Source organism: Procambarus clarkii, chromosome 7 (genome assembly GCF_040958095.1).
Source record: "Procambarus clarkii isolate CNS0578487 chromosome 7, FALCON_Pclarkii_2.0, whole genome shotgun sequence".
NCBI lineage: Eukaryota > Metazoa > Arthropoda > Malacostraca > Decapoda > Cambaridae > Procambarus > Procambarus clarkii.
Genome location: NC_091156.1, coordinates 9,903,036 through 9,918,197, shown reverse-complemented (window position 1 = coordinate 9,918,197; position 15,162 = coordinate 9,903,036). Strand labels below are relative to the sequence as shown.

At 46.8% G+C, this 15,162-nt stretch overlaps 1 protein-coding gene across 1 annotated transcript in view; it reads right to left on the bottom strand.

The window, feature by feature from the left end:
- Positions 1 to 864, bottom strand: part of LOC123761348 (inactive phospholipase C-like protein 1) — a 44,862-nt gene extending 43,998 nt beyond the window's left edge. The window contains exon 1 of the mRNA XM_069314628.1: positions 399 to 864. Coding sequence (XP_069170729.1) covers positions 399 to 864 — 466 coding nt within the window. The remainder of the gene's footprint in view (positions 1 to 398) is intronic.
- Positions 865 to 15,162: the final 14,298 nt, after the last annotated feature.

Genomic DNA, 15,162 nt, shown 5'->3' with positions numbered 1-15,162 from the left:
GCTATTTTTTTAGTTTGTAATTGATGTAAATATATGATTTATTCAAAATTAACCCGTGTATAATTTAAAAACCTTCCACGATTCAAAATAATGATGTATTTGAATTCAGCATCAAAATACTTTTATTTTCACATATTACTCCACTTGATATAAAAACATGTAAATTATTTTGGAAAACCAATGTATTAAGTAAAGCAAATAAAAACGAATATACATATTTTGCAGATAAAAGAATGGCCAAAATAAAATTGCAAACCCGAGTATACATTGAAACTAAACTCTCCCCCCCCAATAAAAATATACAAAAAGGTTCTTCAAAATCTACTTAAATTTTGGTTATATCCGAATCCATCCGAATCCATCCAAAGTCACAGTCAATTACGGTTCAAAATCCTTACTACGGTGGAGCTTCAACATTATCAGAGCGGCGGTCACCTCCATCTGGGCACGTCCATTAGCCTGCTGGATCAGTCGTGATGATAGCGGCCCAGCCAGGAACGTGAGACCATTAGCGGCTGGCCCAATATTCCCACGATGGCACACATATTCCCACGATGACACCCATATTCCCACGATGACACACATATTCCCACGATGGTACAAATATTCCCACGATGGCACAAATATTCCCACGATGGCACACATATTCCCACGATGGTACCCATATTCCCACGATGGTACCCATATTCCCACGATGACACCCATATTCCCACGATGGCACACATATTCCCACGATGGTACCCATATTCCCACGATGGTACCCATATTCCCACGATGACACCCATATTCCCACGATGGTACAAATATTCCCACGATGGCACAAATATTCCCACGATGGCACAAATATTCCACGATGACACCCATATTCCCACGATGACACCAACATGTCAACAGTGGCCCCCAACTTCCATGTTGACCCAAATGTTCCCACGGTGGACGCCGGTCCCAATATTCCCACACTAATCTCGAAACTTGCACCATAGCTTCGTGTTCCCACTCTTGCCTCTCTAAGTCCCATGTCAGCCACTATAGTCTCACAGTTACCCCGAGGTTCCCATGCTAGTCTGCAAATTCTAAAGTTGTTCTTGATCTAACCTGTAACTAACGTTCCCACGCTAGCTGCGACGTTCCCACGCTAGCTGCGACGTTCCCACGCTAGCTGCGACGTTCCCACGCTAGCTGCGACGTTCCCACGCTAGCTGACATGTTTCCCACGCTAGCTGACACGTTCCCACGCTAGCTGCGACGTTCCCACGCTAGCTGACATGTTCCCACGCTAGCTGCGACGTTCCCACGCTAGCTGACATGTTCCCACGCTAGCTGCGACGTTCCCACGCTAGCTGACACGTTCCTACGCTAGCTGACACGTTCCCACGCTAGCTGACACGTTCCCCACGCTAGCTGACATGTTCCCACGCTAGCTGACACGTTCCCACGCTAGCTGCGACGTTCCCACGCTAGTTGACATGTTCCCACGCTAGCTGCGACGTTCCCACGCTAGCTGACACGTTCCCACGCTAGCTGCGACGTTCCCACGCTAGCTGACACGTTCCCACGCTAGCTGAGACGTTCCCACGCTAGCTGACATGTTCCCACGCTAGCTGCGACGTTCCCACGCTAGCTGACACGTTCCCACGCTAGCTGACACGTTCCCACGCTAGCTGACACGTTCCCCACGCTAGCTGAGACGTTCCCACGCTTGCTGACACGTTCCCACGCTAGCTGACACGTTCCCACGCTAGCTGACACGTTCCCACGCTAGCTGACACGTTCCCACGCTAGCTGCGACGTTCCCACGGCGCTAATCTTTAGTTAATAATAAAGAACATCATAAGTCTATATTTTTTCTTGATTAAACACGTGGCTTTTGGTATTAAACACTATTATGTTGATAAAACATTATGGTATTGACACTAAATATCGTCTTGGTGACACTAACTGTATTTACCATTCAGCGACCATTAACGCCATATACCGCACACACTGATTCCTGTCCATCAGTTGAGTGGAATTATTTACTCTTGGGAGCACATGCTGCCATATGTGTGTGTGTGTGTGTGTGTGTGTGTGTGTGTGTGTGTGTGTGTGTGTGTGTGTGTGTGTGTGTGTGTGTGTGTGTGTGTGTGTGTGTACTCACCTATTTGTGCTTGCAGGATCGAGCATTGACTCTTGGATCCCATGTGTGTGTGTGTGTGTGTGTGTGTACTCACCTAGTTGTACTCACCTAGTTGTGTTTGCGGGGGTTGAGCTCTGGCTCTTTGGTCCCGCCTCTCAACCGTCAATCAACAGGTGTACAGATTCCTGAGCCTATCGGGCTCTGTCATATCTACACTTGAAACTGTGTATGGAGTCAGCCTCCACCACATCACCCCCTAATGCATTCCATTTGTCAACCACTCTGACAACCACTCTGTGTGTGTGTGTGTGTGTGTGTGTGTGTGTGTGTGTGTGTGTGTGTGTGTGTGTGTGTGTGTGTGTGTGTGTGTGTGTTTACTATGTGTATCTGCAGGAGCAAGTTGTTAGCTCTTGGAATCCGCCTTTCTAACTGCCGGTTGAGTAATGTTATTGACTCCCAATTTATATTATATCTACTACATATGTTGATCTCTCACACACACAACCCCAGGATGCAGCCCGCAGCAGCTGTTTAACTCCGAGGTTCCTATTCATTCCTAGGTTAACAGAGGCACCAGGTGAAAGAAACTGTAGCCATTTGTGTCTCCATCTGTCGGGAATCGAACCCAGGTTCGTGGGCTGCGACTGTGTGCGTGAACTCACCTAACTGTACTAACAGTTTAGCCTTAGTTCTTTAGCCTTGCCACTCAACCTTCAATCAAGTGGTGCACAGTTACCTGCGTACTGTGCACCACTTGCACAGTACGCAGGTAACTGTGCACAGTTACCTGCGTACTGGAGGTGGCAGCGGTGTCGGGCTCCACCACACCTGACACCGTGCACATTGTAATGTCTCTGCGGTTCATTTCTGAAATGAGTTTTCCCTTGTGTACTTCGCGTACATTCAAGTACTCTAGTGTGGTCCCGGCTGCTCCCCTCTGTCTATTGATGCTCCCTAACTCCCCCTTGCCACTTCGGGGGGGGGGGGGGGTATAGGGTGTTTATGTAGCTTCAGGGCACCAATCCCCCCAGCCACTGGGCATGGCGAGAAGGCACCCCCTAAGCATACCTAATACCCTAGTAATAAAGTCTCCCCCCTCACACTCCTATCTTCCTGTGACTTGAGTTTAGTCTTTTCCTCGCAGGTTATTCACGCTTCATGTTGTGTTCCGCGACATAAGACCTTGATGCTATAGTCTGGGTATTACTGATGATATCTGGTGGATATTGGGGCGAACACCCAACTTGCTCCCATTAGCTTGCTGCGGACACAAACTTTATATAGAGAACACAGCTACTGATTAGTTGCAGTACAGTTAATATCGATAACCTGTATGCTGTGGTTATCCCGAGTAAAATGAGTGCATTATATGGACCATCCTCCATCCTCCAGGATTATACAGACCCCTCCTCCCTCCCTTCCCCCATCCCCCAGGCATTATAAAGTGCAGGCTTGGTAAGATACAGGTAAAACCCTGAGAGATGAATGCTATCACATAGCCTCTTCAGCTCAGTAATGAGGACAACTCCCAGTATTCTTGCTTCTCTATTGCTTCAGTACACTCACTGCACCTGCAATGTCCACACACTTTACCAATATAGTACATTATTTTGTTGCAACCCCCGAGTCTCGAGAAGGCCATTGTCTTGCATCGTATCATATTCTCTCTCTCTCTCTCTCTCTCTCTCTCTCTCTCTCTCTCTCTCTCTCTCTCTCTCTCTCTCTCTCTCTCTCTCTCTCTCTCTCTCTCGTAAGACGGGACACACACACACTCAGATTCGTGTAGGGAGGTGTGTTACACCTGGTTGTGTAACTTGTGTGTTGACTTATGGTGGCCAGGCCGGGGAGAACAGGCTCTCTCACACCACATTACTGCCCTGCCCACAGTGCTGCTCTTCATTACCAGCCCGCAATTCACCTTTATGGTCTCTCTCTCTCTCTCTCTCTCTCTCTCTCTCTCTCTCTCTCTCTCTCTCTCTCTCTCTCTCTCTCTCTCTCTATAACCACTTGGGCTGGTAGAACGACGGTCTCGCTTCATACAGGTCGGCGTTCAATCCCCGACCGTCCAAGTGGCTGGACACCATTCCTTCCCCCCGTCCCATCTCAAATCCTTATCCTGCCTCCTTCCAAGTGCTATTTAGTCCACTGATATCACCCTAAATAACTGCGTTCGTTAATGCTTCAACAACAGGCTATATGGTTGAGGTCGTCAGGCAGGAAATATTGGCATCCACACTCAACTACGAAGACCCGCGTCCTGAACAACACCATCACCATCACTGTCACCATCACTGTCACCATCACCATCACCATCACTGTCACCATCACTGTCACCATCACCATCACCATCACTGTCACCATCACCATCACTGTCACCATCACCATCACTGTCACCATCACCATCACTGTCACCATCACCATCACCATCACCATCACCATCACCATCACCATCACTATGAAGTAAGGTAAGGATGAAGAGAAAGCGCTGAGCCAGAATGACTATACTGCTCTTAGAAGAGATGCGAGGACAAGGAGCTAAGACATGAGGACGGAGGCAATTAACGGTGCCCAACCACTTCAGCCGTCGGGGATCGATCGCCGACCTGCAAGACGTGAGACCGTCGCTGTACCGACCAGTCCAAGCAATTGGACATCAACATAAGATGAAACGTCATTCACAAAAAAAAAGTTGACTCTGATATTGTGTTTGTCTATATGCCGATATTGACAATAACGTGAACAAATCCACAAGGGCCGTGACGAGGATTCGAACCTGCGTCCAGGATCATCCCAAGGGAAAGGAACTATCAGGGGGGAAAGCGCCAAGCCATTACGACTATATAGCACTTGGAAGGGGTCAGGATAAGGATTTGGGATGGGACGGGGGGAAAGGAAGCCTTAATCGACTGAGCTACGACAGGGTTAAAAAGAGTTGAAACCGAAGTTCTACTGAACTTACTGGATCCCGTAGACTCTCCGAGGCACAAACCAGGATTTTACACAACTCCCCCCTGCACCCGAGCTAAGTCAATAACGTTATTGTGACCCTCAGTCAAAATAACGTGGCTGAAGATATGATGACCGAAATACTTGATAATGGTCCACGAAGGACCGAAATGTCGTCGTTTGTTCGTCTTGTGGTGTGTGGTCTGGTCACCCTTGTGTTTGCCTGGTTCGTCGCCACCTTTGTGCTCCCCACAACCATCCGGCCTGATGGAAGAGCTCCTTCCCTCAACTCTCACACAGCCGCAACTGACGTATGCCTTCCTGGAAACACATTTTCTTTCTCCCATTACTTTTTTTCCTCACTCACTTTCCCACCCCATGGACTTACCCCACTCACTCTCCCACCCCATGGACTTACCCCACTAACTCACCCACCCTATGGACTTACCCCACTCACTCTCCCACCCCATGGACCAACCCCACTCACTCTCCCACCCCATGGACTTACCCCATTCACTCTGCCACCCCATGGACCAACCCCACTCATTCTCCCACCCCATGGACCAACCCCACTCATTCTCCCACCCCATGGACCAACCCCACTCATTCTCCCACCCCATGGACCAACCCCACTCACTCTGCCACCCCATGGACTTACCCCACTCACTCTCCCAACCAAATAATTTAGGAGTCAGAATCAGAAACGTTATTCGTAAAAAAAATCTGGTAGGCCGTATATATATATATATATATATATATATATATATATATATATATATATATATATATATATATATATATATATATATATATATATATATTATTAAATATGACCGAAAAAGTAAGATTAATAATTCTAACACGAATTTTCTCAATCTTTCGTACATTACGCTTCACTGTTGGAGGTAAATCAAAAATCACTTCTCCAAAATTCATTTTTATTTTTATTCACTTCATTTTTGGAGAAGTGATTTTTTATTTACCTCCAACAGTGAAGCGTAATGTACGAAAGATTGAGAAAATTCGTGTTAGAATTATTAATCTTACTTTTTCGGTCATATTTAATAATATATGTCTACAGGAAAGACTGCTACCAAAATATACTAATATATATATATATATATATATATATATATATATATATATATATATATATATATAGTGGTACAACAATGTGTAGTTTACAATTAACTGTGAGTATTATGAGCTCCGTTGAGGCAAGTGCCTCCTCACCTGTCAACACTCACCTTCACATTTCAGGGTGTGAAGGAGCAGTGGGTTTCCCTACTGCCCTACAGTAGAGAACCTGCAACCTGTGTGTTGCAACACGGGGCCTAACACCCGCCCACAGGGACACCCGCCCACAGAGACACCCGCCCACAGGGGCACCCGCCCACAGGGACACCCGCCCACAGGGACACCCTCCCCACTGACAGAGACGCCGCCCCGCTCCCTCTAATATAAGCCACCTGGTATTTACCTGATCTGGACATAAGGCAGCTGTGCAGGATGCCTTGACCCAATTATCTGAATTTATTCCCTGACTCACTCCCTTATACTGGCTCCTGTTCACGCCTCATACTCTATAGCCCTATTGTCTATCTACATGCAGCTTTCCCCACGCCCTCCACGCCACACCTACTCCCCCACGCCCTCCTCGCCCCACGCCCACCACACACCTACTCCCCCACCGCCTGGAAGACGGTGCTGGGGAAGACGCTGCCCCACACCCCCAGGCCACGCCTCCATCATTCACCAGCACAATCCTTCGGCTGTTCTCCTCTACCCGCTAAACATATCGACACTCACCGCACGCACTCACACACACACACACACACACACACCTCCACACACACACCTGTTACATACGACTGGTGTGGGCATCTTAGGGTGTTGCTGACTGCCCAGACTGTACCATTACTTAGATTTTGCAAAATATGAAGTTCCAGGAACAGCACGCCATTGTCGAGCTTCTCTGTGGCCCCCAAGTCTCACCTTTCTGCTGCTGTTCTACAGTCCTGCGCCTGTATACTGTCTGTATAGTTGACAGGGAGTGCAATGACGTAGCACAATGGTTATGCTCTCGACTTACATTCGCGGATCCCAGATTCGATCCTCGGGCCGGATGGAAATGATTAGGCACGTTTCCTTTCACCTAATGGCTCTGTTCACTTAGCAGTAAATAGGTATCCAAGAGTTTAGCAACTTTTGTGGAATTACATCCAGGGGACGGTTAGTAGATTGATCTTTGGAAGACCTCGATACAAGCCTAAAGAATATATATATATATATATATATATATATATATATATATATATATATATATATATATATATATATATATATATATATATATATATATATATATATATATTGTGACGATAATCTCCTTCAAGAGATTGAGCCTGCTCTTCCCTCCAAAATTACGTCTTCACAATTATATAAAAAGACTATGGAAGAAATGTCCAACAACGACAACAACACCAGCAAGGCTTGCAAGGGTGAGCAGAAACGTATGCAGCCCGCCACCTGTTCGGACCCAAATCACCAAACTACCCGTTGATCGCTACGGCTCCGCTGATTGGTCGCCGGTCTGGCTGCACCTGCACTCGCCCCCCAATACTACCCGATGTCTGGGGTCGCCCCAACATCAGTCTCCAGAATGTTCAGTGCTTTCGTAGCCAGCACTCCTCCCAGCTAGACTCTAGAGTGTACTGAGAGAGGTGGTGGCTTTAAGCCAATATTCCAGCACCTCCCACTTAACTTTTGTGTTGCACTTCTTATTATTTTGCCTTAACGTAACTTTTCATTGTGTCATTTAAGTATTCTTATTATTTTGATTGATTTTATTATAAGAATTTGTTTGTGCATTATTTTCATGTTTTGATTTATTTAACGTCATTAAAATTTCATTGTTAAAGTTTACTTGTGTTTTGTGTGTCTTCTCCTTACCTTACCACAGACGAAGTTCCAGTTTTTCTATTTTTTTTATAACTATGTGACGAGGCCATACCCCTAGCCTTAAACAGCCGAACACCAACGCGTTACCGTCACAAGTTATATGGGGGCCTGTCCTAGGAGCCTCACTCAGGTACTGGTGCCAAGTGGTAATTTATGGTAAGCGTATTTAACTTTGTTAACGTAGCTTTACTATTTTTCATTCAATTTCATTTTTTATAAGGTGCGGTGTATTGTGCATTACGAGAGTAACATATAGTGAAGGTGAGACAACTTTGGATTACGTGGTGACTGTAGGCCGCAGTCATACTCTTAATTGGTCATCTCTCCCTCCATGTTATTACTCGTATTTACCATCTATGTCCCTTGAATATTTCTCATTCTGACAGATCATCATATTGGTACCCTGGTACTGTGGTCTGCCCCGGGTCAAGAGTACCCAATCTTCTGCAATCTGACTGTAGGAGGACAAAGAGGGCCATAGTTCCTCTAGCTCGAACTTTAGTTGCTGAATTGGGACCTCAGCAGCAGTTCTCGTCACCAGTTGACACCTCGCACCCCTACACGTCAGTCAGAGATGATGATACATACAACGGTAGGGAATTAGCTTATTTTTTCAGAGCACAAAAGTTCGCTAATTCTGTAAGTATCATATTAAATTCAGTGGGAAAAACTTGCTTTATGTCCTATAGAGACTTGGCAAGGTATGCCTACATTCTTGGACTACCAATTTTACTTTTGAAGCATTTAACTGTTTCATTTGTTTTCGAAACTTTGTTTCATTTGTTAGTAGGATTTTCTTGCCCTTATTCTCTTACATGAGTACCGGGTACAAGATTTCCTGCGCCCTTGATTTAATTTAATCATTTAATATCTTTCACTTAACGTTAATTGTTAAAGATCACACAGGATAGGTACCAGTTGCCACGTTGTCCTGTTTCTGACATTTCATTATTGAACATTCGTGTACCTTTATTTGCTAATTTCACCATGTTTCGTCTCCAAACTTTCCGTGCAAATCCAGCAGGTGAAATAGGGACTTTAAGTCGTGCCAAGAGGACTGAACTACAAACTCTTGCACATGAGTATCAACTAGAAGTTCCCTACCAAGCCAACAAAAATGACCTACACAACCTGTTGCTGGATTACTATTTAGAGCAAGGTAAGATAGACTCTGAAACTCATGAAACTTACTATATTGCAGATAAAACTGACTTGGCAACGATGAAACTTAAACTAGAGCTGGCCAAGATTGAACGTGAGCAGCAAAGGGAAGCCCTCGAACAACAAGAACGAGCTGCTGCCATACGAAGAGAAGAACAAGAACGAGAAATCACCCTCAGAGAACGTGAAGCTGCTTTGAGAAGAGAAGAACACGAACGTGGACTCGCCCTCCAGGAACGTGAGGTTGCACTACTCCAGGAGCGGGAACGAGTACAGCTTGAAACACTCCAGGAGCGGGAACGAGTACAGCTTGAAACCAAACGACGCGAGTTGGAGATGCAACGCGAACATGACAAGCAACAAGCAACTCTGGCTCTAGAGTGTCGTCAACGTGAAATCGCCCTGGAAACTTCACACTTCACTCAACGCCAGCAAGCTACTGCAAATCTTCCCGTCAGTTTTAATATATCACATGCAAGTAAGTTAATGCCATCCTTTGTAGAAGCAGAAGTTGATGTGTTCTTTACCACCTTTGAAACCCTTGCTAATCAACTCAGTTGGCCTGTCGACCAATGGGCAACACTTCTCAGAGTCCATCTTACAGGTAGAGCTGCAGTCACACTCAGTACTTTGGCGTCTGAGAATGACTACTACACTCTGAAACAAGCAGTGTTAGACGCCTACCTACTTTCCACCGAAAGTTATAGAAGGAAATTCCGTGACCACCTGAAGGCAAGTACCACTACCTTCCTCGAGTTTGCTAACACGAAACGGAGGTATTTCATGAAATGGCTGGAAGCAGCACATGTCTCTACTTTTACAGAACTCGTGAACCTGATGCTTGTTGAAGAATTCTTGAGACGTGTGCCGCCTCCTGTCCGCCTCTACTTAGCAGATAAAGAAGAAACCGACTACCTGAAGTGTGCTAAGTCGGCTGACACTTACAGCCTCATCCACCGGCTGACACCTGAACCATCCTCCAGTAAGAAGTCGTGGTACAGTTACGAGAAGGTGAGCCCCGATCAAGCTGGTTCACAACTGTACTGCAAGTATTGTAGACTCTATGGACATACCATAGACAAGTGTGGTAAGTCTCAATACAAGGGAACCACTGACCAACAACGACCCAAACCAACTCCTCCTAAGTCCGGTAAGCCTGTGATGAATGTTGGTGTTGATGTTAATGATCTTTCTCTTTTCAGTAACCACCTGTATACTGGAACTGTCTCTGCCAACGGTTCAAATCCGGAGGGACGTTTCAAATTGAAGATCTTGAGGGACACAGCGGCTCTACAATCGATCATCTTGAAGTCGGCTGTGCCCAACATAGTCTACACCGGGGAAACGGTCTTCATCACTGACCTCACTGCTACTACTCCATACCCTCTCGCCAGAGTCCACCTGGATTGTCCCTACGTGAACGGGGAAGTCCAAGTCGCCGTCAGGGAAAAGCCTTTTCCCATGCCTGGAGTGCAACTTCTCCTAGGCAACGACTTGGCAGAAGACCTGCAACCAACCAACCTGATCGTCATGGACAAACCCCAGGTGTGTAACTCTGTGCCAAGTAACCCTATTCTTGAGTATGTTCCAGCAGAGGTTCAAGAGAGTGAAGTTTCTCCTCCGGTTCTCGTGACCACCCGTGCACAAGCCGCACGTCCACAGCCAGCTGACTCTACTGCTACCGCTGTCCCTCAAGACCCTCAGAAACTACCCCCGCATCTGACCAAGTTGGAGTTCCGTAAGTTGCAGAGGGAAGATCTTACTTTAACACCATTGTTTTTCCAGGCTGAGACTCAACCCGACAGTATTCCTGGGTTCTTCCTAGAGAACGACTTGCTCTACCGCCGATATAGACCCAGTAAACTGAAGGAGGAGGACGATTGGGCCAACACCGAACAACTTGTGATTCCCACCAGCCTGCGGCCCACTATTCTACACCTGGCCCATGGAGCATTCTCCCACTACGGCTTCAACAAGACTTACCATGGGATTCGCCAAGACTACTACTGGCCAGGTATGGTAAATAACGTCAAACAGTACGTAAAACAGTGTCATACATGTCAGATGGCAGGCAAACCGAACGTCTCCATTCCCAGAGCACCACTGATTCCCATACAGGTGCCTGCGGAACCTTTCCACAGACTCATAATAGACTGTGTCGGTCCTTTACCTCGGACCAGTTCAGGTAACGCCTACATCCTAACCATCCTGTGTCCTACCACCAGATTTCCCATAGCAGTTCCAGTGAAGAACATCACGGCTGCTACGGTTATCAAACATCTACTGAAGATCTTCACTCAATACGGATTTCCCAGGGAGATTCAAAGTGACTGTGGCACCAACTTCACCAGTGATCTCTTCAAAAGAACACTGGAGGAGTTCAACATCAAACAGGTATTGTCCAGCCCCTATCATCCTGCTTCACAGGGTTCTCTTGAACGTAGTCATCAGACCATCAAAGCACTCTTGAAAAAGTTTTGTAGTGAAACCTCAAAGGATTGGGATAAGCAGATTGACCTAATAATGTGTATTTTCAGAAGTCTCCCCAATGAGTCCCTAGGAGTATCTCCTTATGAGATGCTCTACGGCCGTAAGTGCCGTACTCCCCTTAAGGCTTTCAAAGACTCTCTCAGAGATGCCACCTTCAGTGAGCATCAGAATGTGCCCCAGTTTCTTCAAAACCTTCAGCACATTCTAGAGAGAGTCCACCGCTTTGCCCATGATAATCTATTGAAAGCCCAGGTGAGAATGAAGACTCATTACGACCAGACCAGCAAAGTAAGAAAATTCAAGCCGGGAGACTTCGTCCTTGCTTATTTCCCTATCCCAGGTTCACCTTTACAAAACAGATTTTCAGGACCCTACTGCGTCAAAGAGTGCAGGAATAATAATAATTATGTGATAGAGACTCCAGATAGGCGGCGGAAGACCCAGCTGTGCCACGTCAACCTCCTGAAGCAATATAATGGTACTCCTCCCACTGTCTTGATTAACTATTCCACATTCACAGAACCCTACATCCACAGTGAGACCTTCCCAGCTTCTCCTCCCGAAAGCACTGACAAGGAGTCAGCGCTTTCTAATTCCGAAATCCTTAATGATCTTCCCAAATACTTTCAGGATAATCATAGTGCACCTCTCGTCAAGATCTTCAGAGAACATCAAGAGTTGTTCAGAGATGATCCCCAAGAGTGTAATGTTACCCAGCACGACATCCAACTGCTCCCCGACACCCGGCCGATTCGTCAACCCTTCTACCGAATCAGCCCGAGCAAGAAGGAAGTCATGCGTGCTGAGGTGCAGTACCTCTTGGACCATGGACTGGCTACACCTTGTGAGTCCCCCTGGGCCTCACCTTGTATCTTGGTGCCCAAACCCCAAGGTAAGGTGCGGTTGTGCACTGACTATCGAAAACTGAACTCTGTCACTGTCAAGGATGCTTACCCCTTGCCAAGGATAGATGACATCCTTGATGCCATTGGTAGTGCCCAGTACTTGTCCCAAGTGGACTTGCTTAAGGGGTACTATCAAGTGTGTCTAACGGAGCGCGCTAAAGAGATATCTGCCTTCATCACTCCTTTTGGACTTTTCAGATATGAAACGCCTTCCTTTCGGACTATGTAATGCCCCGGCCACCTTTCAAAGAGCTGTCAACCGTGTCATCCAGGGCTTGGATAACACATACGCCTACCTGGACGATATCGTCGTAGCCTCCAACTCCTGGAGTGAACATCTGCTCCAGCTGCGACGTCTGTTCTCCAAGCTCCTGACAGCCGGCCTCACCATCAACCTGGGCAAGTCCACTTTCGCGAAAGGTAAAGTGCGTTATCTGGGTCATGTTATTGGGAGTGGCAGCATAGCTCCGTTAGACTCACACACTCAAGCCATCCTACAGTATCCACAGCCTACCACCAGGAAGCAGCTCCTGCGCTTCCTTGGTCTTGCCTCTTACTACCGTAGGTTTGTGAGGAATTTCAGTACAGTCGCCACACCTCTAATTCTATTAACCAGTCCCAAGCAACGGTATAATTGGACCATGCAGCAAACCGTTGCTTTCGAACAACTCAAATTCCTCCTCTGTTCTAACCCCATTCTCGCCTCTCCAGATATCACCAAGCCTTTCGTCCTTCATGTCGACGCCAGTGGTACCGGCGTTGGTGGTGTCCTGATGCAACTACGAGGCGAGGAGGTTCTACCTGTCAGCTACTACAGCTACAAACTGAAACCACACCAGAGGAACTACAGCACTATTGAAAAGGAGCTACTATCCATCGTCCTGAACCTCCAACACTTCGCTCCGTACCTACAAGGCGCCAGGTCTACCACCATCTTCTCAGACCACAACCCTCTCCGCTTCCTACATCAAGCCCAATTCACCAACCAGCGTCTTCTACGATGGGCTCTGTATTTACAAGACTTCAACCTGGAGATCCGCTATATCAAGGGTTCTGACAACACCATAGCCGATGCCCTCTCCAGAGTTTATGAAGTAGAAGCGACTCCATCCATTACTCCACCACATAACGACGTACTTCTTCCAGAACCGCAGGCTTCGGGGGAGAGTTGTGACGATAATCTCCTTCAAGAGATTGAGCCTGCTCTTCCCTCCAAAATTACGTCTTCACAATTATATAAAAAGACTATGGAAGAAATGTCCAACAACGACAACAACACCAGCAAGGCTTGCAAGGGTGAGCAGAAACGTATGCAGCCCGCCACCTGTTCGGACCCAAATCACCAAACTACCCGTTGATCGCTACGGCTCCGCTGATTGGTCGCCGGTCTGGCTGCACCTGCACTCGCCCCCCAATACTACCCGATGTCTGGGGTCGCCCCAACATCAGTCTCCAGAATGTTCAGTGCTTTCGTAGCCAGCACTCCTCCCAGCTAGACTCTAGAGTGTACTGAGAGAGGTGGTGGCTTTAAGCCAATATTCCAGCACCTCCCACTTAACTTTTGTGTTGCACTTCTTATTATTTTGCCTTAACGTAACTTTTCATTGTGTCATTTAAGTATTCTTATTATTTTGATTGATTTTATTATAAGAATTTGTTTGTGCATTATTTTCATGTTTTGATTTATTTAACGTCATTAAAATTTCATTGTTAAAGTTTACTTGTGTTTTGTGTGTCTTCTCCTTACCTTACCACAGACGAAGTTCCAGTTTTTCTATTTTTTTTATAACTATGTGACGAGGCCATACCCCTAGCCTTAAACAGCCGAACACCAACGCGTTACCGTCACAATATATATATATATATGTAGGCTCCCTATTCCTGACAAAGGGAATTCATTACTGGTGTTGGAGGAGCACTTGACCATAGCGCCCAAACACCTTAGATACTGACCACCTAGTGTGTGTGTGTGTGGGTGGTAAGTGCGTCTGACAGCCGCTAGGGGGCAGGAGGTGAGCACGTCTGGGGGTGTTTATGTTAGCATGCAAGGGTTAGTGGCCCCTTTCCCCTATTATTACCCCCCCCCCCCATTTATTCCCTCCTTTCCTCTTCCCAGTTCCTTTCATTCTGTTTTCTTCATCTTTTCCCTTTTCTCTCCTTCGTAATTTCCATCGTGCTCTTCCTCTCACTTCCTTCCCTCCTCACCCTCGCTAAGGCTTCCTTCTTTGCCTTGTTTGCCTCAGGAATTTTAGTTTGTGCAGGGGAGTGGTTGCAGTAGTAGTGCTGTTAGTGATGGTGGTGGTGGTAGATGAGGTGCTGGTAGTAGTGGTCATTATGGCCCATGTAGGAATGACGACGGTAGCTGTAGCTGTAGGAGGGGGGGTAGATGGAGTGGTACCGCTATAAGAATCTCTGAGAAATTTCTTTACCTGCTGAAGGAGATCTGATCATATATAAACTGTGTTAGGAAAATCATTCGCACACCCTGCCGGTGAGCCCTGCAGGGAGCCGGTCGGCCGAGCGGACAGCACGCTGGACTTGTGATCCTGTGGTCCCGGATTCGATCCCGGGCGCCGGCGAGAA